Source organism: Aspergillus udagawae (genome assembly GCF_001078395.1).
Source record: "Aspergillus udagawae IFM 46973 DNA, scaffold_5, whole genome shotgun sequence".
Lineage (NCBI taxonomy): Eukaryota > Fungi > Ascomycota > Eurotiomycetes > Eurotiales > Aspergillaceae > Aspergillus > Aspergillus udagawae.
The window spans coordinates 2633270-2659727 of record NW_025091268.1 but is presented as its reverse complement, the minus strand read 5'-3'; the positions used below and the strand labels follow the sequence as shown (position 1 = coordinate 2659727).

General features: G+C 49.4%; 10 protein-coding genes across 10 annotated transcripts; 5 read left to right on the top strand and 5 right to left on the bottom strand.

Moving 5' to 3' along the window:
- Nucleotides 1–1066: 1066 nt before the first annotated feature.
- Aud_007746 (putative AAA family ATPase GCN20) lies at nt 1067–3733 on the top strand (the record flags this gene model as incomplete). Its single annotated transcript, XM_043292634.1, has 8 exons — nt 1067–1129; nt 1190–1915; nt 1971–2051; nt 2108–2411; nt 2471–2644; nt 2695–2781; nt 2842–3310; nt 3382–3733. The coding sequence occupies 8 exons, from the start codon at nt 1067–1069 to the stop codon at nt 3731–3733; spliced, it is 2256 nt and encodes a 751-aa protein (XP_043148569.1).
- A 340-nt stretch (nt 3734–4073) lies between these two features.
- On the top strand, nt 4074–5932 carry Aud_007745 (putative MFS myo-inositol transporter; the record flags this gene model as incomplete). Its single annotated transcript, XM_043292633.1, has 3 exons — nt 4074–4270; nt 4365–4661; nt 4774–5932. The coding sequence occupies 3 exons, from the start codon at nt 4074–4076 to the stop codon at nt 5930–5932; spliced, it is 1653 nt and encodes a 550-aa protein (XP_043148568.1).
- Nucleotides 5933–6883: 951 nt separating this feature from the next.
- On the top strand, nt 6884–8573 carry Aud_007744 (uncharacterized protein; the record flags this gene model as incomplete). The annotated part of the gene is made up of 4 exons (XM_043292632.1): nt 6884–7024; nt 7080–7520; nt 7582–7848; nt 8112–8573. 4 exons carry the CDS (start codon nt 6884–6886, stop codon nt 8571–8573), a joined length of 1311 nt encoding a protein of 436 aa, XP_043148567.1.
- Nucleotides 8574–8804: 231 nt separating this feature from the next.
- sec13 (GTPase-activating protein SEC13) lies at nt 8805–9746 on the bottom strand (the record flags this gene model as incomplete). Its single annotated transcript, XM_043292631.1, has 3 exons — nt 8805–9129; nt 9205–9614; nt 9693–9746. 3 exons carry the CDS (start codon nt 9744–9746, stop codon nt 8805–8807), a joined length of 789 nt encoding a protein of 262 aa, XP_043148566.1.
- A 922-nt stretch (nt 9747–10668) lies between these two features.
- On the top strand, nt 10669–12142 carry pex20 (the record flags this gene model as incomplete). Its single annotated transcript, XM_043292630.1, has 4 exons — nt 10669–10782; nt 10860–11666; nt 11772–11931; nt 11988–12142. The coding sequence occupies 4 exons, from the start codon at nt 10669–10671 to the stop codon at nt 12140–12142; spliced, it is 1236 nt and encodes a 411-aa protein (XP_043148565.1).
- Nucleotides 12143–12953: 811 nt separating this feature from the next.
- On the top strand, nt 12954–13728 carry Aud_007741 (uncharacterized protein; the record flags this gene model as incomplete). The annotated part of the gene is made up of 2 exons (XM_043292629.1): nt 12954–13610; nt 13684–13728. The coding sequence occupies 2 exons, from the start codon at nt 12954–12956 to the stop codon at nt 13726–13728; spliced, it is 702 nt and encodes a 233-aa protein (XP_043148564.1).
- Nucleotides 13729–14962: 1234 nt separating this feature from the next.
- Aud_007740 (putative RSC complex subunit Sfh1) lies at nt 14963–16583 on the bottom strand (the record flags this gene model as incomplete). Its single annotated transcript, XM_043292628.1, has 2 exons — nt 14963–16151; nt 16240–16583. 2 exons carry the CDS (start codon nt 16581–16583, stop codon nt 14963–14965), a joined length of 1533 nt encoding a protein of 510 aa, XP_043148563.1.
- An 873-nt stretch (nt 16584–17456) lies between these two features.
- Nucleotides 17457–19289, bottom strand: Aud_007739 (putative general stress response protein Whi2; the record flags this gene model as incomplete). The annotated part of the gene is made up of 7 exons (XM_043292627.1): nt 17457–17477; nt 17527–17791; nt 17842–18191; nt 18250–18385; nt 18452–18488; nt 18594–19132; nt 19285–19289. 7 exons carry the CDS (start codon nt 19287–19289, stop codon nt 17457–17459), a joined length of 1353 nt encoding a protein of 450 aa, XP_043148562.1.
- A 734-nt stretch (nt 19290–20023) lies between these two features.
- Aud_007738 (dipeptidyl-peptidase III) lies at nt 20024–22299 on the bottom strand (the record flags this gene model as incomplete). Its single annotated transcript, XM_043292626.1, has 3 exons — nt 20024–21139; nt 21200–22079; nt 22169–22299. The coding sequence occupies 3 exons, from the start codon at nt 22297–22299 to the stop codon at nt 20024–20026; spliced, it is 2127 nt and encodes a 708-aa protein (XP_043148561.1).
- Nucleotides 22300–23008: 709 nt separating this feature from the next.
- Aud_007737 (putative protein kinase Scy1) lies at nt 23009–25817 on the bottom strand (the record flags this gene model as incomplete). The annotated part of the gene is made up of 2 exons (XM_043292625.1): nt 23009–24321; nt 24371–25817. The coding sequence occupies 2 exons, from the start codon at nt 25815–25817 to the stop codon at nt 23009–23011; spliced, it is 2760 nt and encodes a 919-aa protein (XP_043148560.1).
- Between the last annotated feature and the right edge of the window lie 641 nt (nt 25818–26458).

Sequence of the window (26458 nt, the reverse complement as noted above, 5' to 3'; positions counted from 1 at the left end):
TGTTCCGGCAGAAGGGTTGTGGCAGACTGTCACCCTGGACAACACTCATCTAGGGGGTGTCATCAACACACTGAAGGACTTCGGAGTGTGTACTTACCCCTTCAAAGTCATGGATAGCCGCGCAATTATCTTACGGTAGTCACTATTTTTATTTGATTCTAGTACGGAGTAGACAGCCGTCAATATCCCATGCTCCTTGATTGGAAGGCAAACCAAGCCAGGGTTGCACGGTTCCTTGAACAACTGTCCTCGTAATGCTGATCATCATGAGCTCGAAACCAATGATCCTTGTCAGGCTCTGTCGACTGGGTGCGACCTATTCAACAGTCAGCATCGTTGGATCTACTAACTACTGGCTTCAGCATCCCTGCAATGCAGGCGAAGAGAGGCTAAATAAGGCGGTCTGTGTTTCACGAAGCTGAGATATGTGTGGAGTTAGAGAAAAAAATCATACAGAGCCATTGTTATTGTCGTTATTCCACGCTCGCGTTTCCCTTGACTCACAGATGGTCTGCGTTAATGCATCTGAGTATGGCCAATTTACAGAATCTTTCTTAAACATATGACAGTGGAAGAAACCATCACCTCAATATTAGCGAGAAACCCATGAGGCAGTCTTGGCCTTGAAGGAGACATTTGGAAGGCGGTCAGCATTGGCAAAATTCTTCAATAGTGTCTTGAACACCCAATGTGCAGAATCAACCGAGAGCATTTCGACTCCTTTTTCTTTTCCCTTTATTTTGATATATAGCCATTATATTCTCACTGAACGGCGCTATCAAACGGGAAGCATTGTCTGTAGAATAGTCAGAGTGTGTGGAGTAGCGTGCAAGACTTCAAGCCATCTAAGCCGCCGCCTCGGTACAGCTCCTCATCCACAAATCCGCCATTTAAGGTCTGCCGACGACAAAAAAGACGGCGCTGCATCTGATTCACAACAGGCGCAGTTGATAGAGCGCGCCTTCCTACGAAACCCTATAGGACTTGGCAGACTGTCCGCAGTCTTTTGCAGCTTCCCTACCTTATCTGGTCCTATCAAATCTCGCGAACGTTCAGGCCGTTGAAAATGGAGGCGGAACTCCAAGCACAGATTCCTGGCTTGGATCGTGTGATTTCGGAGTATTCTGTGGTAAGTACCCAGTTTGTCTATCGTCGCACTCTTTGATAGTCATGTCCTAATACGAACCAGGGCTATCTGACTCACGCCTCGAATGCTTATGTCGAGGATGCAAATGCTCCATCACCATTATCGGAAGCCGCCGACATGGTGACAGAGCTTCTTGTTTCCGCTTCTGGAGACTTCTCCGAACAGAATGAAAAGGCCATTCGGAACCTAGTCGAGAAATTCATTTCCTCACTAAGTTCTTCTGATGGCGTTGATGCAGAGCGCAGGCAGATGCCGTTCACCGCAAAGAAGCTGGATCAAGCCATCCATGTCGGCTCCCAAAGGAACATGTCCTCCACCCTGGGCCTTGCTGGAGGTAATGTCGATCTCGAGTCAGCAAACTCCAGAAAGGTAGAGTCCCGAGTGGACCGCAAGAAGCTCGAAAAAGCAGAGCGGAAGATTCGTGCCAAGCAGGAAAAGAAGCAGATGAAAACAGTGCAATACGAAGCATCCCGTCTTCTCAACCAGCCTGACAGCACTATGTCCTATGAAGAGTTCTTCATGGCTGTCAACCCACTTCAGCTGGGATCGGACTCGCAGTCTAAGAGCAAAGATATCAAAATTGACAGTATCGACATTTCCGTGGGCGGTCTCCGCATCTTAACCGACGCGTCCCTTACCCTGGCTTACGGACGTCGCTATGGTCTTGTGGGTCAGAACGGTATCGGAAAGTCTACCCTCTTGCGTGCTCTGAGTCGCCGAGAGGTAGCCATTCCCAGCCACATCTCAATTCTACACGTCGAGCAAGAGGTGCGCTTAACTAGTAACGCTCCCTCTGGAAGTTGTTGCTGACATCAGTTTTCAGATTACGGGCGATGATACCCCGGCAATTCAGGCTGTTCTGGACGCAGATGTTTGGCGGAAGCGTCTTCTTGCAGAGCAAGAGGTGGGCACCACTCTATGACCTCTTCCGTCGAGAGTGAGTTAGCTGACGACTTGCAGAAAATAAGCAGACAGCTTGCAGAAATCGAAGTGGAAAGGTCGTCCATGGCAGACACATCGAAAGATGCTGCCAGGCTCGACCACGAGAGGGAGGGTCTCGATATAACCCTGAACGACATTTATTCCAAGCTGGCCGAGATGGAATCGGACAAGGCAGAATCTCGCGCTGCCAGTATCTTAGCCGGTCTCGGCTTTTCGCCAGAGAGACAGCAATATCCTACAAAGACGTTCTCTGGTGGTTGGCGAATGAGACTGGCCCTCGCACGGGCTTTGTTCTGCGAGCCGGACTTACTTCTGCTTGACGGTAAGCCCCATGCCTCTCAATTTCCAGTCAAGCATTAATGTTGATCTAACGCGATACAGAACCTTCAAACATGCTGGACGTGCCATCCATTACCTTCCTATCCAACTACCTCCAGTCATATCCCAGCACTATCCTTGTAGTGTCTCACGATCGAGCGTTCCTCAACGAGGTGGCCACAGATATTGTGCACCAGCATTCTGAAAGACTGGACTACTACAAGGGAGCCAACTTTGGTAAGTATTTACTCTTTTGGACTCCAAATGAAATTACTAAGAGGCCGCAGATTCCTTCTATGCCACCAAGGAGGAGCGGAAGAAGATGGCCAAGCGCGAATATGAAAAGCAAATGGCAGAACGTGCCCATCTGCAAGGTCAGTTATTCTTTTTTTATTCCGGCATCTGGTTGCATGCTTGCTGACGACAGACGCCAGCCTTCATCGACAAATTCCGTTATAATGCCGCCAAGTCATCCGAAGCCCAGTCAAGAATTAAGAAACTGGAGAGAATGCCAATCCTGGAGCCTCCAGAAAGTGACTATGTGGTCCATTTCAAGTTTCCAGACGTTGAGAAGCTTTCCCCACCGATTGTACAGATGTCGGAAGTCACTTTCGGCTACAGTAAAGACAACCTGCTCCTCAGAAATGTGGAACTCGACGTCCAGCTCGATTCCCGTATCGGTATTGTTGGGCCAAACGGTGCTGGTAAGACTACGGTACTGAAGCTGTTGACTGGTCAACTCCAGCCAACATCCGGCTTGATCTCAACCCATGCAAGATTACGAATCGGTTACTTCGCGCAACACCATGTGGACGCGCTGGATCTTACTACTAGTGCGGTGAGCTTCATGGCCAAAACCTATCCCGGCAAGACAGATGAAGAATATAGACGGCATCTGGGAGCGTAAGTTTGACCCGAACTTTCTTCTTGTTTCCAGATAGTCCGTATCATGTCGACTGACGTTCGTCTTTTAGCTTCGGTATCACCGGAACTACTGGTCTTCAGCGCATGGAGTTGTTATCTGGAGGTCAGAAGTCGCGTGTCGCATTTGCTTGCCTGTCCCTGACTAACCCACACATCCTTGTGCTTGACGAACCTTCTAACCACTTGGATATTGAGGGTATGGATGCGCTTTCTGAAGCGTTGCAGAGGTTTGAAGGAGGTGTGGTGATGGTATCACACGATGTGACCATGCTGCGGAATGTCTGCACCAGTCTTTGGGTCTGTGACAAGGGCACGGTACACAAGTTTGATGGGACTGTCGATGCCTACAAGAAGATGATCAGCTCTCAGGCCAATGAGGCTGGTGTGGTGGCGCAACACTAGGGGACGATGTTGATAAGCTATTCATACATTGACCAAATTTAAGTCAAAGTCAGCATCAAAGCTTGCGGAGCGGCTGGTATCTTAATTTTATCAGCCTTTAGCCTTCATGGATTACTGTTGTAGGTAAAAGATTCGTCGCTGATAACATCTCAAGCACGGGCGGAGTGGATCCATCGGCTGTCAGCACCGAGAGCTTGGAGCCACGAATTATGATGTACACGTACCAATAAACTGCCTTGTATCCATCTCAAATATCGACAACCTCATGCCAAAGCAGTAGACCACTGTCTGCTGTAGTCAGTACACTACCAATGTCTAGTGGAAAAAAGAACCTTAAGCAATGAATCGGGGTGATGCAAACGATGAGTTGGCGCCCGATGCCCCTTTGCTGTCAACAGAGCAAGCGGCCGTTGATGACACCCCTCACCTTGCTGCTGACAGCCAGACCTTGATCTTGGACTTACGGGACTCGGGCAGCCTGTTTATTTGGGCCTTGACATTTTCAGCCGGTATAAGTGGGCTTCTATTTGGTTATGAGTAAGTTCTTCGGTCTCTTGAACACCTCTTTTCTGCGGAGGACAAATCAAGAAATTTCACTCAACAAATGAACTGACATATACGTCCTGTTCAGCACAGGCGTCATCTCTTCGACCCTCGTATCTATTGGCTCTGATCTCTCAGACCGTGTCCTGACGACCCTAGACAAGAGCCTAATCACATCTTGCACGAGTCTCTTCGCTTTAGTGGCAAGTCCGTTGGCTGGAATATTGGCAGATAAGCTCGGTCGTCGGAGAGTTATACTTGTGGCAGATGTTCTATTTACTCTGGGAGCCTTGATACAGGCCATTACCGGCCAAGTATGGGGCATGATACTCGGGAGAAGTGTTGTTGGTCTAGCCGTCGGTGCTGCGAGCTTGGTTACTCCGTTGTAAGTCAACCGCGCATCCCCCCACGAAGGAAGATGGGCCGTCTGAGACTACACGACTCTAGATCGAGGGGATCGTTATTTTGACGGAATGACTGACAATAACCTTCTCCAGGTATATCTCCGAGTTGGCGCCTTCTCATGCCCGAGGGAGATTCGTGACTATCTTGTGCCTCTTCATCACTGGGGGCCAGGTTGTAGCTTACATAGTTGGCTGGCTGTTCTCCACAACCACCAGTGGCTGGCGCTGGATTGTCGGCCTTGGAACTCTCCCGGCTGTGCTGCAATCCATCATTGTCGTTGCCTTACCCGAAACTCCCCGATGGTTGGTCCAGGCAGGCCTGGAGGCAGAGGCTCTTCGTGTGTTGTCCAGGGTCTATCAGGGCCAGACTGACAATCATCAGATTGCTAAGCAAGTCGTGCGCAGTATTCAGCTTGAGGTAGCTGAAGAGGAAGAAGAGATGGACCGCATTAAACCTAGTATCGATTGCGGTAGGAAACCATGGCTTGGGAAAGTTGCAAAGCGTGCTCAAAATCTCTTTCGCGTTGGCGGAAATAGAAGAGCATTGATCATCGCCACCATGTTGCAAGGACTACAGCAACTTTGCGGCTTCAACAGTCTCATGTATTTCTCGGCGACGATCTTTTCAATGCTCGCATTTTCCTCGCCCACCCTTACGTCTCTATCTGTGGCTGTGACCAATTTTCTCTTTACGCTGTTGGCGTGTGCGCTGATCGATAGAATTGGCCGGCGTCGTATCCTGTTATATTCAATACCTGTCATGGGTGTATCACTAATTGTCTGTGCCTTGGCTTTCGGCTCTATGGAGCTGCCACGATTTTCTTCTGAGCCGCAATCACAAGCCCAAGCCGACAATGGCGCCACGAATAAGTCGTTTCTTCCAATCGCTATTCTTCTCTGCCTCACTGTGTATACCGCCTCCTATGCTTTTGGACTAGGCAACGTGCCCTGGCAACAGTCAGAATTGTTTCCCCTGAATGTGCGTTCACTTGGATCGGCTCTCGCGACTGCAACGAACTGGGGGTCCAATTTCATTGTCGGGCTTACCTTTTTGCCCATGATGGATTGGCTTTCTCCGGGTTGGACATTTACTGCCTATGCGGGCGTTTGTGTTGTTGGATGGGTTGGCGTCTGGGCCATATATCCCGAAATGAGCGGCCTTAGCCTGGAGGAGGTCAAAGGCCTTCTCGCCAACGGTTGGGGTGTCAGAGAAAGTTTGACAAGGAATCGCGGTAGGGTGCAAGTTGGTTAGACTGAACTTGAATTTAGGTCTATGAGCAGACATCCGTCTAGATCTTACTGGCTTCTATTCCAATTTGGAACGAAGCGCTCAACCAGAATTTTTGAGAGCCTTTGGCAAAAGTATCTGCCTGTAACTTCTGAAGAAGGGTGGCGATCTGCCCTAGCATGACCGGATTACCCATTCTGTATCTCTGGAGGCCCTCTTACACTGTTTGACGCTAGGAGCCATAGTTGCCATCATCACTTCATTGACCGCATCATCGGCCCAATCTGGCTGATCTCTGAAGTATTGATTCCCACCGGTTATTCCCACTTGAAGTTTGAATAGTGCGACGTCTGTGTCTCGCGGCCGACTCCTTTCGACCCCCAAAGTAGGTATGGATACCGTGTAGGCAGTCATCACTGTTGCTGTGGTTCGATTGAGGAATCCAGGACTCGATACTTGGTCTTCTTCTTAGGAAGATAAAAGGAAGTGGTTCCCAATTCGCGCAGTCCAAATTGGCGTGCTATGCGCATTTGTCGACTGAGACGGAGAGGCAAAGCGAAATATCTGCTCCCACCAGGGATGTGCGTGCGGGCTCAGAGGCAGACGATGAATGAGATACATCGAGGCTGAGGGGTCGCCTTGAATTCTCGCGGAGTGCAAGACATTAAGTGAACATGACAATTTGGAAGATGCAGTCAGACGACCGGCCTGAGATGAAGCCGGACTCGCGGTTGTCCACCAAGTCATCCACTTACCTCATCTTCATCCCTTTCAATTACCAGAGACCAGTCATAGTGGGCTCACTTTTGGTTTGATCAACTCTTGGATATCTCAATGCGGCGAAGCGCCTTTTCAACATCCTTGTTGGTCATCCCAAGGAAGCTGCGTCTCTTATTAACACATCTTTGCATGAGACCAAATGCCACACACGCTTCCACACACGCTTCTTCCACACACGCTTCTTCACAAGCAAATATGTCCAGAATGTGCGGCAGTCACGAGTTAGCTAACTACCTTGACACTCAAGGCCAACGTCGAGAAATAAGCCGGCGAAAGACAGACCCACGACCTCGGGGTCGTCAAAATGCAAGTCCTTTGCTGCAACTTCCAACAGAGGTACCTGCCTTGAGTTAATGTCTAGATGGACTAGTGTCTGACGACTTTAAAACAGATAATCCAGTATATTGCATATATTCTCCCGTGCGATATCGATATAGTCAATCTGGCGTCGTGCTGTGTCCACCTAGCTAGGGCGATCTTACCGGCTCACTCGTCCATCTGGCGCCAGCGATTCCAGGACCTTTACGGTATCCCTCAGAGACGTCCTTCAAGCGAGCTAAAACTGGAGTATCAGATACGTTCTATTGTACTGTCTCAGAAAACCAGCTTCCGATACGGCCAGAAGAAGGAGCAAGCATTGTGGCTGGAAGTGCTGAGAGACATGCTTCTGGAGGCACTTGAATCAGCCCCAACAGATGAACAAACTGCTTCCAAGCTCCTCGAGCAGATTCGCAAGACACTCTACAACTCGGAATTCCTGAACAGACCTGTGAGCGGATATGGCGACACGAAGGCCGATGCCCCCTCTGAGTTGTTTTGCGCTGTTCAGCTAGTAAGCCCTTTACCCGGAATATGGGTCTCAGAATTGGACACAGTCTCACCAAACATTCTAGTGCCTCACTCATCTGGTGTTGGACCCGTCTATGGCCTTCTATTGCCTCAGGAATGACTATGACATTGGCGCCGTATATTCATTCCAAGGGGATATTAGTGAGCCGCTTGTGAGTGTAGACAAGCTGGACTTGGAGAAGATTCTGTACATTCGCAACTTCTGGCTTCGCCATCTCCTCAATCCGAACGAAGCGACATTCTACTCCTCCTATATATCGCTGTGTCAGCGACCGAATGCCACGCGATCTCTGGCCAACAGCAAATCTTGCGTTAGTACCCATTGGTTGGGGTATTATTGTCAGTTATCGAGGACTCTTTGCTCTGCTGAGCACCCTACAGGAAGAAGCTAACCTGAAGTGATCGAATCTCTTTTATAGCGTGCATCCATCCGTATCCAGATTCGCTGAGTCGTCTGGAACACCGTCAGACATGCGCTGATCTGGAAACACATTGGCCGCAGGTGGACCCTATGGTAAGGCTTACATACACATCAGTCATCTTAGCAGGTAGCTGACATCGGGTTCGCATTTAGTCTTTGCGAATCAAGCTGGACCCTGACCCGTTAAACTGGCCGACCTTATTCGACTCCATCATCCCTATCCTGGGCTCGGGAACGCATTGCTCGTACTTTCGTGGTATTGAGACACAGCACGGATCTGATGACGATTCAACGTACCTGGTGCGCGGCTTTACAGAACCCATCCCCACGGCTCACGGTGGCTTCCCCAATTGGCGGCGTATATGCTTTGCCATCTACGATGCGGACAGGGAACAACTTCCGCTTATACAGAACGATGATGAGACATCTGGAAAGGGAAAGGTTGACCTGTGGCTTCCAGAGGAAGCGTGGCCGCCATATGATTTGGAGGTCGAATTCAATTGGATCCATGGATACGAGGGAGTCATTCTCCCCAGTGGAACGATCATGATCGGACGATGGATTGATATGGTAGAACCGAATGCCCGAGGCCCTTTCATATTCTGGAGTATGTGACGACTAATTTTGCGTCGAGACAACTCGCAAGTTTCGGCGGTGGATACTTCTTGCTGCTTCCATGATCCAGTCTTTCTCATGATCCGCTGTTCTAAGTGTTTTCTCTCGTCGGGAAGAAATGCGATGGAATGCAGGATGGAGACATCTTAATGGACCAGACCTCTTTCACCATTTAATAAGATGGGAATATGATAACACGCAAATGAAAATCAATGGAAGGATTGATCAAATTTACTCCTCAATGTCCTTTACCTTCTCCCATTGTCCCTTCAAATTCTCTTTCCACAAGCTGACCTTGTTGTCCCCTCCACTTACAGCAAGGATGTTTCCACTAGGGCTCCAGCTAACCCGCCACAGGACAGTATCGAATTCCAGCTGCTGGCTGGTCCATTGGCCGGGGTTCGATGCGTCAGAGGTCCAGATCCGCACAGTCTTATCCTGAGACGCAGAGGCGACGTAGGACTTGGACAGAATGCTGGGTGACCACGCGACGTCACGGACCCAGTCCGAATGACCTTCCAACGTCTGGCTAAGATTGTAAGTCTTGCTTTCTGGGCTATAATTCAAGTAATTAGTACAGTCGTCGGCTTCAAATCCAGGAAGACTGGAAATCGTCCCGGGCAAAACGTACTTGTAATCCCATATCTTCAGCAGATTGTCACTGCCACCGGTAACAAATCTCCGCTGCTGACCCGGACCAGGGCTCGAGCTGATCAAGCTACCAGGAGACGCTGCCGGGGCCCAACTGATCGAGTTCACACCCATTCCATGAGCGTGAAAGATCTGATGAGTCCAGCTGTTGTCGCGGAACTCGAGGACACTCACATGCCCGTCTGAAGAAGCGCAAGCAAGGAGACATCCGCTCTCGTGTGGAGCCCAGGAAACCATATTGACCGAGGCAGTGTGGAGGGAGAAATCGAAAACTTTTGTCCAGGAGCTGCCTGCAACGGGGGATGTCGTGTTTTGGTGCTGTTCACGCCAGATAAGGACTTTTCCATCGTACGACGAGGAGGCTAAAATCGTGCCAAACTTGGGGTGAGCCTGAGGCGAAGAGTAAACAACATATTAGCCATGCGAACGAAACGGAGACTCTGCATGAAGAAGGACTCTCAAACCTACCCATGCCACACACCACACCGCGCCTTCGTGTCTTTTGTTTCCACAGATGCCCATGTTAGCAATTAGAAAGTTGAGCCAGTAGAGTTGAGGTAATTCACCCTTTCAGCGTCTCGACCAAGCGATGTGTCTCCCCCTCGATCTCGAAAATCTTTATTGTTTTATCCGACGAACATGTCGCTAGTCTGCGGCCATAATAGTCCAACCCGGCGTCGTGCTGCAAGAAAGGGTCGGTGAAGTTAGTCCCGCGTGTCGTGATGCAATATCATGAGGTTGACATGGCGCATTATCACGTACAATCATATCATCATGACCAGAGTTCGAAATAACCTGAGCAGCTGCCTTTGGAGATGTCAACAAGAGAACAATGCGAAGCTTAAAGGGGGAGAAGAGCTGCCGGAAATAAACATACCATGATGACCAATGGGACTGCCCAAAGCAAGTATTACTGCGAGAGAGGGGAAAAATGGCTCGAGATATATATATCTCGCTGTACTGATGTTCTAGACGAGTCCGGGGAGAGGGGAAGATAGCGGCGGTGGAGGATCGAAATCAACATGCAAACAGGTACTCCGTAATCCGTACCGCCAGCTTGTTCGTTTCACTGTTCAGACTTGAGCCGCCGCACAAGCTGTGATCTTATCTTATCGGCTGAGGCTGACTCAGCGCTCTCCGGTCAGTGGTCACGCCCAGAGGCACGTGAGGCGGGCCTCGGCTTTGACACGGTCAATCTACCCCATGGGCGTTGTTCTACCCCGTCTTTATCTTGCCTCTTCATGCCTGTTACATGAGTATAATTCTTCAGTCCCGCGAAAGGTACTTTTCTACTTTTTGAATAGACATATCTTTGGACATATTTCTGTTCCGCACCTGATTGCAGTTGAGGTGTAGCGTATAGTCCGTTCTACGATCGATCGCCCGTTTCTTCCACCTTCCGACTTGTTCTCGCCCAGCTACCGTGCTGCAAGTCACTGGCAGTATGAGTGATGCTTTGTGCGGACCATCAAATGCCTTGCAAAACTTCCAGAAACATGCATCTGTTGATCGGACTCTCCAACAGGATCGGCTGATCTCCCGCCGGTCGCCCTCTCAGGTAAGCAAGGTTGCGACTCATCCGGAACTCTTTTTGATTTGGATTAAAGCGGTCGGCTGAACATTCTTCTTTGATAGGGCTTCAGATCTCAGAATTCGAGCGACGGTGTCCTAGACCCCGAGTTTGCTGCTTTTGAGTCGGATCTGGCCGGACCGTCACTTCCCAATCTACAACATGCAGGACCTTTCTCAACACACACCCACCAGCTTCCGGTGGCTAGCCATGCCGAGAATGTGACCTGGGCGGCAGACTTCCAGAGACTACATATTTCAGGGCCTTCTCATCCCATTCAGCAGCATCATGGCCCATCTGCAACCCCGGCGTCAGCGATGTCACAACCAGGTTGGCACAATGAATTCCTGACACAACAGCAGCAACGCCCAGCACCTACTCAGCAACATCAGCAGTATACGGGGGGTTTCCAACCGTCTTTCGCACACCACCACCCCATTCATGGAGGGGTAATGAACGCCTTGCCCTCTGTACATGAGCCAGCAACCGACCAGCGACACGCTACAGAGACATTTGATGAATCGGCTTTCGCAGCTGCCTTTGAACAAGCAAGAGCGGACATGGCCTTACAGGAAACGAACGCAACGGAGGAGACGTCCGAGCCTGCAAGCGGGACGATCCAGCCGGATTTAAGCACAGCTCAAGAGCCCACCGAGCAAATCAAGATCGGGTCAGATACTATACCACAGATCGACAAGAACGACCCGTTAAGCAGGGTCAACGATGCCGATGAACTCGCCAGGACTGCAGGACATTTACTTGACAGTGTCAGCCACGATCAGAGCGAAAAGTTCAGACAGAGTAATTTCCTGGCGCTGATGCGTCGCATCCGGGATCGCGAAGTCCAGATCGAGGATGACGAGTTTCGTGAAGTCAGTACCAGTCCGTGATCTCTTAAATTTCGGCTGGCGTGGCACGAACGCTGGTAAAAATTGTTCCATTCATACCGGCTCTTGTTCCTGCTAATTCATGACCAGACGTCGCAGTCACTACATCCTGGCGGTAAACATTATCCCGGTGGCCAGCAACAAACGCTGCGGCAACAGACGTCAATCCCACCACATCAGGATAAGCCCGATAGCGTTACATTCAGCGATATCAGTAAGTCCGACACATTGGAGGGGCCCAGTATACTGCGTACGGGATGACAGTGCACCAGTCCAAGGCCTGACGCGATACAATGTGCCAAGCAGATCGTCCGCAAGTGAGCCCTTCTACACCGGATACCGTCGAATCCATAGCGACTTCGAAAGCAGCGCCCAGAGATATACCCAGTGCGTCATCAACTGGGGCAGGGTTGGGCGACGATAACTCTCTCTATGCGAGTTGGAATTATGGCGGAATTTGAGCCTACCTGGTTATTGGACATTATGACCGATCAGCTTTTTGCCGCCTTTTTTGAATAATGCAATATGTGAGACTAAGGAGCGTTCAAGACCTGTTGAGCTTCAATCTTGGACATGGCAGTGGGTGTACTCTTTCTTGGTAGCATTCGTTGCATCCGCCCTCATTTGTTTCTTTCTTCATAGGCACTTGATGGAGGCCAGTGATGAATGTTTCCTTACCTACCTTTCTGCATCTACCCGACTTCCAGCCTCCATCATTGACTGGGATTGCATCAATAAAGTAGTAATTTTCTGCTATTTCTTATCCCTTTAGAACAAGTTTACTGGGCTGATGTTCAGGGGGGGTTGACAAATAGCTGACTGCACGTGATCCTATTCTGCCTATTGATGGGAAAGAACAATACCAACTCAATAAGGAGGCTGGGAGCATTGTTACCAACCACACTTTATTTGTTAGCGAATAAACACAAGTGCCAGCAACTATTGATGCACCGCTACTCTTCGCCCAACTATTGGGAAAAGTGGGCAGTCGTCATTTGGACTGCATCAATAACGTCTTGCATGGTATTGTTCCAACTGACCTTGAGCTACGTGCCGCTAAATTTTATCATGGGTTATATAACCAGCAAGATCTCATCTTGCTGTGAGAGATAGCGTCCTCTAATTTAGCTTCATGTTTGATGTCTGTGATACCATCCCAAGCACGCTTCTTCGGACCACAGCATCACATCTAAGATCCACTCCAAAGTCTTACCAGCGCATTGCCTCAGCTGCCGCTATACTTTTCGAAAGTTACTTTGCTTGTATAAAAAAATGTTGCCACCGTCGGATTCTTTCTTACATCACTCCCACAAGCTTCGAGAAGCGGCCGCCAATGCGCGCAATCGTGCGGTCTGCACACCACCACCGCCATACTCTTCAACAGTCCCACGATATTCAACCCATGAGGAGAGACAGAATGTCGTAGAGACCGTCGACGACGACACGACCTTGGAGGCCTGCCCCAGTTCCAGCTCCACTCCTATTATGATTAGCATTGACGCCTCCATTAGTGTAGTGGGCAACAGCAACACCATCATGATCCCATCTATGGCGGGCCATCCTCAACAAACTCCGAGCGTTTCTACTTCAATGAATTCCGAGAATTCATCCCCCTCTACTTCCACTTTGCCGTCAGCTTCTGAGGCGGACGCTCTGCACTTGGCTCAGAAACAACGCCAGGCTAGACTGACTGAAATGGCAACCTCCATCATCAATGCCTTGTACGATTCGGGCCGGCTAGCACCCCCAGCAGAAGACCACGAACCTGCACCGCTTGAAATCAAGATCAACACAGGAATCAAAGTTGAGGGAAGCCGCAACGTCATTTGCGTGGGTGCTACAGTCCGGGCTCAGAGCAATAAGAGCGCCCAGATGGGCACGGACAAAGATCGACAAGTCATTTCAAACAGAAAAAGACGAGCTCTATCAGTAAGTCATTTGAACCTTCGCCGCTTATCAAGTTGGCGGAATCGTGAATCCTCTGGTTAACAATCCGATACAGGAGCCTTTCGAAGCACCCAAGTCCAAGAAGAATTGTGCGCAATAGTCGCGGAGAGCATTCCAATCCTGGCATATCCACGGACACTCATGTTCCGTATGCGATGTCTTGATACTTCTGGTTTGCAAAATGCATCAGGGCGTTTGTGATTGAAAAGTCTCGCATACGCATCGATAGAGAAAAGCACTCCTTTGCTATCTACTTAGGATGTCCCGTCCCTCTGCAAACTGTACTGTCAGTGATTTGTACCACTACTAATCGAATCATCAATACTATGCTGTGACGATTGGTCGTATTCTAGCTTAAAAGCGTTCCTTTTGTCACGTTCTATGCCGAAACTGGCCAAAAGGCCCGAAAGTCATCCATGGGGAGACCAGTAACTGAGCTTTGAAAGCATGATGCGTTCCACAGCATATTACAGAAACAGCGTCAAATTGACCTGCATTAAAAGATCAAGGAAAAGTAGATCGGACAACTCCTGTAGAGCTCCAAGTAGAAAGTGAACAAGGTGCCGGTAGTAAAACCGATCACGTGAAAATGGTCTTCTTGCAGAATACAGCTATAGAAGTAAATGGTTTTCAACAAAGCCGACCAAATGATGCTCGATTCCACGAGAAAAGGCAACGTTTCAGACGACGGGCCGGCAGCTAATGCTGGTAATGGTAATTAAGCTGGAAATTGTAAAGTCAAAATCATATGCGCCGGAGTCCTGCCTCTTTAAAGGTTCATGAGAGATATCGTGCCAAACTCAGGGAAAGGGAATGAGTATAGAGAAAAAAAAGGAGAAATACATGACTTATGTCCCCAAGATCATGTAGAATAAGGGGAAAGAAAAAGGACAGCTTCGTGGTGCTAGCTGCTATGGATGAGTCTCCCGGAGATACAATTGCTGAGTTCTGGTGGATCGATTGATCTGGTTTATGAAGAACGAATTCACGCCGCAGCGATGGACATTCCGGGGAGTAGATATAGTTGGCGGCCAGCTCTGGTAACTATCGACCAACTGGTACATCGTGGCGATGCAAGTCTCTTGACCATTCCGGTGTGACCTTGTCACGTTCGTACAATAGGCCGCAATTGTGGCAAAGAGTCTAGACATAACAAGTTAGTGCAACGACTCGAATCTCAAATTGCTGTAAGAGCTTTCTCACCCTTGGACCAGCAGGACCATCTCGTACAGCCCAGACCGCAGAACCCCATACCATACAGTTGCTGCATCTCCAACTCTGACGTTCCCTGAAAGAGAAATAAGCAGGTTAGCGCAAGTGAATGACCACATGATTTACAATCGGCGAGCGTACCAATCCGATAAAGTGCCTCCACCCCCGCCATATCCAGCCCCCGAACCGGTATCTGGTGTGCCTCGTCCACCAGGAGTGCCTCCCCTTCCCGATGGGCTTAAGCTGCGAAAGCGCCTCTTTCGTTTGCTCCTTTCGCCTCTACCCAGCGGTGTCTCACTGTCGACGTCGAAATAGCCACTGCCCTGCCGCGACATATCTGGTGTGATGCCGGCGGTTGAAGAGAACCGGGCAGTTTCTCGCCGTAGACGTCTGATCTGGCGCTCGCGGTCTCCTTCTCGCTTCTCAATCTCTTCCTTCGAAAGGGTCTCTACCTTGGGTTCCCATTCATCGCCTAGTCCTTCGGGATCATACCGCCAACCAGCCTCGGTGCCATTGGCAGCTTGGTTATCGATCTCATTTCCGTACCCACCCATGCTACTGATCATTCCTCCGCTCTCACACACTTCCTTCTTCAATTTCAAGACAGCTTCGTAGATACCATGCGCGATGGCTCCAACCCACTCACCGCCCAGGCCCAGGTCGGCGCAGGTGACTTGCGCGAATTCCTCTGCCATGCCGGGAGGGTGTAACAAGGACCACTCAAACTTATCTGTATACAGCCTGTTCTGCAGATTGATGTTGAGGTTGATCAGGCACCGATATGCATCGTCCGGGTTTAGTATACTGTCGTTAACTAGTGCCTCTTTTGTTACCGATACACCAACCACTCTGTTGTCAGGTGTTGCAGCTTGCGTAGGAACTGGCGTTGCGGACACATCCCGAGATGGATTTGTCTGAGAAGTGGGGGCGGGCTTCGATTGTGTACTTTGAAATAATGGATGTAGCGCAACACCAGCGTACTCCTCTAACTGCTGGCGTATCTGATTGCTGATTGCCAGAGTCATGGCTTGGGGGTTCGGTAGGTCCAGGTCTCGCACGAAGCCCATCGCAAATTCTTCAGGTGTCGCCAGAGCTTCATGGAGGTTCCAGAGGAACGTATCTTTAATGCGGAAGGCAGGCAGGGGATCTGGTCTTCGGTATCCGGGAAGGGTAGGGTTGATACCAGGATCCACCACACCCCGCGGCATGGGAAATGGCTCGAGAGGCTGATGCGCTGGGACCTCCAAGTCGATACGAATTGGTATGAGGGTCAGGGGGAGCTGCGCTTGAATTTGTAGCTGGTCGGCACAACTGTTGTGGCACGAAAAGTTAGGTCAGCTCGGTCGAGTGCCCTCCAGCGGACAAGCAAGCCCGGAGGAACGAGTCAAACAATACATACGCTGGTCGCAACATCCTCTTGATCATCCAGTCGCGAAAAACTCCCTGGACCTCCACAGGGGCATGGATTTCTTTTCCCAACTTCTCAGCCAAGGGGGTCTTGTCGGTTGTCGACTCTTCGCGTCGTAGACTTCTTAGACCAGTGGGCCTTCTTGGGCCTTCACTGTCGTCAAAGTCTTCATCGTCGAAGCCATCCTCTGCATAGTTCACCGCAGTAGTGCCTCGTTTCGTTGTTCGCGGCGTCGGGCCAACTTGAGTCTGCGGAATGACCGGCGTGAGCAATGCGTTCCCATACTGGCGTATTCGCGGAGGATAGGACGTGATATAGCCTCTGAGGGGGGACATGTTGGCCGTTTAGAAGGACAAAACCATGTCCCTTACGAAGCGAGCAAGATGAGGTTGCTGAAAATGCGAATCAACAATGGCCTGGAATTTCAACTGAGCGAGGAATTGAATTTGAGTGAGACAGAGTTTTGCGAAAGTGATCGATGCAGTCGCCTCAAGAGTCCGATGGCTCTTACTGGATTTGCGATGTCCTGCAACTCTGATCTGTCGAGTCGATACCAAACAACCTGATCTTCAGAGAGGTCATGCTAAAGCTCCTTCTGTATGGTGATCGCGGTCAATGCTCCGCCTTTTTTGCCTTGTCGCGTTTCTGATCTACGCTAGACCAAATCTAGCAACATGGTCACGTGTATCACTAATGGAGAGTTCTTATGACAATTATGGACCAAAAGGAGAGGATGAGATCAGTACAAGGGACTTCTACCACTGCTTTTCTGATCATGGAGAGATCCAATCTTGGAAACTGCTAGAGCTGGAACATTAAACCAACAACTAAAGAGGCAAGCCAGTGCTCTTTTCTTATTTTGTTTAACGCCTCTGACAAATTGACTACTATTCACGATGTTGATGAAAGGAGCTTATGTGAATTAATGTATGACATAGGGAAGAAGGAAGCAAAGAAAGTAATGCGTGGAGTCCTGCCAGCTAGTGAAGACAATGAGCAGAATACACAAGCACCCAATAAATTGAATACGCCATTTCGCTTGTCTGATGCAGACATGGAAATAAGGGGGATATCGTCAACTCGGCAAATGAAAAACTGAAGCGACGGGTTAAAGACAAGGGCTGATTTTGTTTTTGTCTGTACAGCGTCATGGAGGGGATAAACAAAGGATGCGCTGGCTGCAAACGTGTCGAGTCACCGAACGAAGACTATCGGAGTCCAATAACGCTCTGTCGAGGGATTAGAAGCATAGAGATATACCAGAGCAAGCTAACTTACCATTTCAAGCGTCCAAACTCTCCGAACCCACACTTTTACTTTGCCTTCGACGCCCTCGACATTTTCCAGTTCGACACCCTCCCACCAGCATCTCCTGGCTGGTTTTCTCCAGAACAATAAGAGTTTCTGTGCCATGCCGACTGCATTGTTATTCGACAGATCACCTCTGATGTCGGTGCGAAGTTTAGCCAATGCAAGGCTGCAAATGACCGCCTTGTTAGGTTCGGGAGCACGGTGACCCCACCGGTCGTCTCTCTCAAAACCACTGCACTCCGTGAATATACTTGCAGAATTAATAGAGTTGGATGTACTTACCCTGCAGTGAGCATCTCAATAAGATGTTGCTCCGTCGATCCGGGTTCATCGCTTTTCTTCAGGCCGGAAAATATCCCGTCTTGTTTAAGAAGTGCCCTGCCGACGGCACGTTTGACCTCCATCATCTCCGCATGGTCGATGTCGGGACGTGGTGGTATCGCATAGAAATCGAGGTCCTCACGTAGGACGATAATTCCGGCCCGATCTTGTAATATGTCTCTTGGCGATCCCAGCACCGTTTCAGACATCTCTAATTCCGGAGAAGTCGACGCTGAAGGTGAAGATGACGGGATCGACTGAGCAACTGAACGGAAGAAATCTAGCATGTATTGGAGAGATGTGGGGTCATACTAAGAAGGCAATTGTGAGCCATTTGGACAAAGGGAACGGCGGAAGGACTTGACGTACGTCAACAGGATAGATGTCACCCTCTTGAAATGACCCCATATGTCCATCAGGCAGAAGACCGTTAGGAAACAGTGACAGAAGGACAAATTCAGGCAGGGTCAACAGCTCATCTCTCGATAGTGTAAACCGAGTACCTCTATGTGACGAATTAGCATTTTACCCGAACAGTTTTTGTATGGCTGTCACAAGGATGTGCCCTCACCGCAATTCAAGAGTGATATGCTCGTCACCACCGATGTCTAAAGTTCGTAGAACAAACAGTTAGTGATACTCGAACTACAAAACTTGCGTTCGTACGTCGCAATTTCATGCTATCAATAGCCAAGATGATCAAAGCTGCATACCTCCTAATGTGTTGATAGGCGGCCCTCCTGCCTGTTGCACCTGAGTGATAATACTCGACGGGCCTCCTGCCGCAGCCATCACGTATGTGAATGATTCAATGGGACTTGACCCTTCAGTGTATGGCGGAGGGGGTTCTCCGTCTTCCGCTGATTTCGCGCCGGAGGATTCACCTTTCTGGAAAAAGGCCTTGGTTTCCGCGACTATAGGCGATGAAGAGTCGTGATATTGGGTCCCTTCGAGCAGTGGCTGGGGAGCAGGTGTTGACAGAGAATCCGAAGCGAAATCGGTGACAGTAACCTTTGCGAGACTGTGATCAGTTACAGTATTGAATACAAGTGATGAGAAAGGCGGCGGACGAGACGAGACGAAGCTAGAGGAGGAAGCTTCCGAGCAGGGGGAATGCGGAGGCGGTGCGGTATAGAAGTCGTCGTCGTCGTCTTCCTCCACTTGAGGATACGTTAGGTGAGGAGGCCGCGCCGTGGTGGGCGAGCCAGTGGACTTGATTGCCACAGCAAGGTGTCCAGGCGTCGAGAATTTTCTTCGCAAAATGCGTTATCGAAGAAAGTTGGCTCCAGTCCTGTCTAGAGTTACAAAGATGAGATCGGTTTTGACAGCGGTCCCGTTGATCTAAGGGATCGAGACTCAGAGTACTGGGTTCCTTGTCGATCAGGAGGCTTCAGAAATGCTCACAACATAGGGGTCACACGGACCAGAAATATTCAGAATGGTCAATCAAAAGCCGTCATATAGTCCTTTTCTGAACATGCCACAGATATGATTAATGCGACAGGACAAAGAAAATGGATGATTCTCGGCAGGGGCGATTGAAGAGGAGGTGGGAGTACTCCGTAGACTAGAGGGAGGCGCTTAGGGACGATTGAGAACGTCAGTAGCGTAGTTCCCATACAAAGTTACTGCTCACATTTCAGCACTATAGTATTATTCTTATTACTCAAATACTTAAGAGTTGATGATTGGTATACATTTTTAACTCCCAAGACGACAGAGTCCTAACTTTCACTAGATTTTTGTATCGAAAAGAATTCAAGAGGGGAATAGCAGTGTTGAGGAGGGAATGATACCACCTCTTTATCAACAATCACATGATCTGAAGCTATCACCATAACATCCTGAATTATATACGGAGTACTGATGCCTGCCATGTTATTACTATGTCCTATTCAAAATCGCCGCTAGATCGGTGTCGTTAGCTAATCATGTTATTTGAGATAAAACCGGAATGCGTTTGACTAAGGCCCTTTGTTACATCACCGTCTCTATCCAATCCTTGATTGACGAGTATCGCGGTAGGTATTTGCGTTACATATATTGTGGGTGTTGAACCATACATGCCAGATGTGTGCCTTGATACCCGGATAGGGAAGTCATGAACTGACCACAAATGAGTTCGTCCACAAAGCCTTGGTATTTAGACATTGCGTTCAACGAAGCTCTGAATCATGCCCTCGAGGGTGGGCTCATATTCCTTCAAAGTTACCTCGTCTCCGTTTAAGATTGTGTTGCCCTGCACAAAGATCTTACGAGGAATCTTGTTCTTCAAAACAATATCGCGCACCTTGGTACCCCACCACTCATCCACAGAGGTGATATCGTCATACAACTTCTTGCCAGCGTCTATGTCAGCAGTGCATTTGTAGATGTGCAATTTCTGCAGGTATCTTTCCACCGCAGGACGCCCGTGAGTCAGGATCTTAGATCGATCTAAATGAATCTCTAGATCAGACAGATCTTCCTTGCTGTAAACAAGTTTGACAAAGTCATCACCGGCGTCGAGGAAAGTGCGAAGAATGCTGTAGCGAGCCTGCATATGAGCCTGGCCCCACTTCTGGGTCTTGGGATCCCAGAATTCGAGGGCAACCAGACCAGCGCGAGCCATTTGCAGATATGCGACAAATAGAACATCACCAGCCTCATTGTTGAGGTCAACCTGCCCGTCGCCAAACCCGAAGATCTTCAAAATTTCGAAGTCGCAACTAAGTGCCATAGCCACGCACTCGGCTCGACATTCTTCATATGAAGATGCGATGGCCCCAAAGACAGAGCTCCAAGTCTGACCAGGCTTGTACCAAGTGGTGACTGCTTTGTTTGTGACTGGACTCACAGGTGGTTTTGATACATCGAAGTTATATTCTCCGGGAGCCGTCTCCTGCAGTAGCTTTCCCGTTCCGTGCCCCAGTAGTTCGTGGATGCCTACTTGCACCTCGAATGCCGGATCGCGGTATCTGCGGTAGACCTCCAGGTCTTTCTCGGGGATAAATGGCACAGGCTCATTCGGGGCTTTCGCACTCAGAACATTCCCGAGGGAAACATTTTTGAATCCCAGATTTTGGCGGATGTCGTCATAGTTTGGTAGGTTGATGCCGGCGGGGATACCAGAAGACTGAAAGCTTAAGACTTCCAGAGATGTGAAGTCTGGACTTAGAAACTTGTCCTTCTCAAAATCCTTGCTCCACGGGAGCTTAGGTATCATGCTTTCCGCACTATCCACCAACTTTCCGAAAGCACGTGTGCGCTCCAAATTGACCTACAGATGTTAGTGATCCAATTAGCCACTTGAAATACCTCATCGTAGAACGTGACTCACCAATGCTACAAATCCTTCCCATTCTCCTCTTACTCCGTGGGGGTCTCTGTATGTCTCCACGAAACCCAGATTGGTCTCCAAGATGGGCTTCTGATCCTTCACCCAAATGCGCTGGGCCTTTTTGAAAGCTTCAATCGACCCGCAACCGAAGGAAAAAGCATAGGCATCGAGCATCCGCTTCTGGTTTTCATTGGCTGAGTTCAGAGAAGCCTGTTTGACACTGTGGGCAATCTTTGCCATCTCCTCCCTATGATCACCGAAAACAAGTTGAACCTTCTTTCCCTTTAACTTGCCATCCAGGTCCAGAGACTCAATGTCCCCAAGGTCCCGGTCTCTGGATGGAGGCGAGGAGACACCCGAAGCAATCCATAGCACGAAATCGCCAGACGGCAACTTCTTGAGTCGTGTATTCTCCAACGGCAGGCCCTTCTGCTCCATCAGGTCTCCAATGGCTGTAATCTCGTCCTTGGTGATCGAAGGAGAATCAGGGTAGTAGGTGGTCATATGGCCGCCTTCAACATAACCCAAATGCATGAGCGACTGGTTACTTGTCTCATAGATTCCACCGCCGGTGCTGTTGGCCTTTTCGAACGCTGCCTTTGTATCCGAAGTTACAGAGGACAAAGCCTCAAATGCGGCAACAGGCAGGCGAGGAATAAACTTTGAGTCACCAAAGCCCTTATAGTTACCGCAATTTCCAAGAAATTGAGCGGCGTACTCCAGGAAGAAGCGAAGGTGTTCATCGCTGACATTTGTCTTCTGAGCGAGACTGGCCCAGTCACCATTACAGGCATTATAGAGGGAAATAATGAGATCGTAGATCGGTTCTGACTCTGGTGAGACTTGCCGTAGTGTGATACGGGTACCTTCAAAAGCAGCTCTGTGATCAAGCAAGCAAAGTACTCGTTAATCCATGTCTTTGCAAATAGCTAGTGGAGTTTTCTTGTGAACAGGCCAGGATAGACAAACCTGCTCAGGTAATGGGCATATTTTCTAAGCTTCGCATCCTTAAGACTATCGAAGTGTGACTTGATCTCCAGCCGTACTACAGTCGGAGGTGAGTCGGCCAGATAGTGTTGCTTGGTTTTGTCATCCATCATGGTATTAGAGGCGGCTTCTGAAGACGTCGAAAGAGGGATGCAGCTTGAAAAGGAAGGAGTCGAAGATGAGAAATTGAATCGTTGAGTGAGAAGCGAAGAGCGCGGCAGACAACTGAGGGGTAAAAAAGCAGTAGCAGTAGTAGTAGATGGGCGGTGGATGGAGAGCAACCGGTGATTCGACGGCAGACGCCTTAAGGCAGCTAGAAGAGGGAGCATTCCTGGAGCTGTGTAGGTAGGACGTCACTACTAGGTACCTACTTACCTCACCATCTGCTGACTCCAAGTAAGCTCGGTCACTACATGGGCCTCTTTCTTGGCGCAAGTGGGGGGAGCCAACTGGAGCCCACTGTTCCCTAATCGATGTATGGAGCAACTACAGCGCCAAGACTGACCTCAACCTACGCTTCACTGCTGGTTTCTCCGTCGCCGTAATCGAGTCAGAGAATGTGTGCAATATGTTCTCTGATTTGGGTGCTCCTTAAACAGAAATGTGTCCACTTGCGACATCGTCGCCTATGCGGGGATCAGAAGGAAATGTGATAACTTTTTACTAACGGCTCGCTGCTCCGTCTAGGACTGAAAATCGTCGGGAATCATGAGTCGCAGAACAAAACCAGTCAATATGGCTGAAAATGCAAAAGAATGAGAACTAGCTGAAAATGAAAAGGGTATAGAGGCAAACAGAGTTCTTGATAAGAGGCCAACAAATTCATAATAAGCTTTCATACTTGTCCAGACCTTGCTTCTGTGTAGTTTGCACCGAGGTTGACTTGGGGTTTAAGGAGTTGGCAGGTGCCGGCGGATTCCCTACAAGCGAAGCTCTGCCAAGGGGAGTCGAACCACCAGGGCTGGCAAACGACGCCGCCGTGTTTGGCGCCGACGGAGGAGGTGGAATTGTGAAGGCAGAATAATTGAGGGACTGCTGCGATGTGCGGCCCGAAACAGGATTGTTCGGCGATTTCATACCTGTCAATACACCCATGGACAAACCAGTCATGTTACCAAGGCCATTACCCTGCACGTTGTGCTGGATATTCGAGGAGGCTGGTAGACTCCAAGCGGTCGATGACGAAGGTTGTAATGCGGGGACTGTCTGGGCCATTGGAGATCTCTGTCTCGCAACAGGTTCTAATGACGGGAAAGAGCTCATATTGTAATCAGGCGTGACAGATCGAGCATTTAGATTGGACTGAGGACCTCCTCTGCTGACCGAAGACCAGGAAAAAGCACCGGCAGTCTTATTTTGAGTAGAGATCTGTGGGGCTGGGGCTTGCGAAACCAACTCCTGCCAAGGGTCAAGGGCCTGACTGCTGGGCGCAGCACTTTCTCGACCGAGGACGAGACGTTCAAAGTTGTTCCTTGTGGTATCCACATCAGACTGCATGAGATTGTTTGACATACTGAGAGAGCTTCCAAGTCCGCTCTGAAAGCCAGTAGCCTCCGTTCCCGAAGAAAGCTCTCGCAATTTCTTCGTCTGTTCACATTCAATCTTAGACGAAAGGCCTTTGATTACCGTCATATATTCTTCGAATTGACGAAGGCTCAGCAATGGGCCAAGGCTGAAAGTCCACAGGATAGGCAGAACCTCCAGGGCAAGGAATTCAGTGTCGGCAATAGTCCCAATTTGTCCAAAGACCTTCAAGGCGGCCATCATTACGGCTGGTTCCTTTGTCTTGATCGCTTTCAATGACGGGACAAGCTTCTCTTGTATGGTATATTTGTCTAGGATCGAAGACTTGACGGTTGTCGGCTTTTCTACTGCAGAAATGCCAGTCAGACCGTCCTCTGAGATCGCGACGTCGCCAGTGGTACCTCCACAAAGGACAGTGAAGGCTTCCAGGCAGCGCACTTTGATGGCAAGGCTGCTGGTCCGGCTGAACGTAGACGCGATTGGAGGAAAGACTTCATTCTTAACAGTGCTGAAATCCAAAACCGGAAGGATAACCGGCAAGCATTTGATTGCAGCGTCGACCAGGGAATGGGTTGTCGAGTCCAAACCAAGCTGAATCAGCGGCAGAATGTCTAATAGGGTCAGTTACAAGAGCAGAGGCATGATGAATAGCTGACTCACCGTCCTTGAATTCCTTCCCTGGGCAATTCTCTGCCACAATATTCATGTTCTCTAGCACCACCATTAAACCCGCATCCTTCTTGGAGTCGCGCTCCTGAACAGCCCCTTTTCCTGATTGATGCGCGAAGAATATTTCCTTGAGCCGAGGAATAACTTTCTCAGGGAAAGTTCGACGTGCGTTTGCAACCCGCTGCAGTATCGCAAAAACATTCTGCAGGATCAGGGGCAACAGCTCACGATCCTTCAATTCTTCTAATAAAGCGCCAAGAACTTTCCTTTCAAGGACGGTGGGAGGGAACTCGGGTAGTACTCGTTGTAACCCTCGCATGAATTGTGATTTTTCATTTGCATTTTTGGCTGGCAGGGATTCCAAAAAGCGGATGGTGGATACCAAGATATTGTCAAAATATTGAGATTGCTGGAACTCTCGGGCATTCAAGCGCTGAGCTGGTCGCCTTGTTATCAACTTAGGCAATAGATACGATAAGAGATCCTTCGGAATTGCACCCGCGCAGAGGAAATTGTTGTCCTGCGATGGAGTGGAAGATGGAGAGCTTAACAGCTTCTTGTACGAGCTCAAATTCGAATGCGACTGCAGTGGAGAGACATGAGGCGAATTATAGAGGGCGATGATAACGAGCCCCAGTGAGAACATGTCGGCAGCAGTAGTCACATTAGAGTCCAGCGCGAAGTCCGGGGACGTATAGTCAAGATTCAACTGCACTGACTGGGGAAGGCGCGGATCTTGGTAGAGAACTTCTGACAAAGCCAAGGGCGGAAGAGATGATCGAGACTCTGTAGAGCTTGGAGGCCCTGCAAATCCGAGCCCGGAGATTTTCCAGTCGGACTTGGAGTTTATGTAGATGGCTTCAGGGTTCAAGTTTCCATGGACAAGGCCCGCAGACTCATGCAGAAACTCCAAACCCTTAGCTACCTGTAAAAGTCCCTTTTGTATTTCTAGTTCATCAATCTCGAGATCTCTCCGCCGTCGAGTTCCGTCCGCCTCTTCCACCATATAATGGCTGGGTCTTGACCCGATCCTCGACGTTCTCTCTTGCTCATCTTTTTCCCGTAACAAACCGGCCAGGGACGTGGTAATTGGTTCCGTCACAAACATGAGACCCCCACCACGCGTCTCTTCCACAGGTTCTAATACCTGAAGGATTGATGGATGTCTGAGACGCGCAAGGTTGCTGGCCTCACGCTTTAACCTCTCGACCACATCCTCCTGCAATTTCTTCAGTGACGAGCCGGACCGGCTTCCAAGCCCACTTGGTCTGTAATCAAGCGCTTTCCTGTCAAATATGAAGACGGAAGCAGTGGTACCTGTTGATTTCTTCTTTCCATCATGAATTCTCCATGGCCCAGAAACCACGGTTGGATGAGGAGATATTTGGTAATTTGCTGATATGTTGGAGCTCAGCGTTTTGAGAGCAGAAGAAAACATTGTCTTTCCCAGGACATCAGAGCCTCAAAAATAGAAATACACTTCGAATGAAGCTAGCCTGTCTCGGCCAGAATGAGAAACACTTGCAGATGTCACAAGTCAAGGTAGCTGTAGACCAACCGGATCAATCCTTACTGGAAGAAAGTCAAGTATACACAGGAAAATAGAGCATGAAAACTATGGCTGGTACCTGAAACTGTTTGAAGATAACGCCATTGACTTTCCTCACAAATTCCAGGGAACTTTTGAGGCCATTTGGGCCCCATGCCTGATGTGGACATGCCCCTATCAATGGTGCGGTGTCAATTAAGCTAGAAGTCACGTGAAAGGTGGCTGCCAAAAGACTGGCTTATGTTATCTCAACCATACAGATGAAATCCACGTGATGGCTTACCTCCAAAAAAGCTGACTAACGGCTATTGCCGGCACTCCCATTCTGCTGGGCCCGCCGACGTCGGACATGGACTCCGCTGAGAGGACATCTATCCGATCAATTGTGCGCTGCAATGCTTGTTATTTCAACTTCTGACACCAAGGAACTTTGTGGTTGAGATTGCTCAGCGCTCTGCACCGACATTGACTAGTCTGAGGTATGTCACACATATTGCTTGATGTATGTATGATACGCGAGCTGGAGCTTT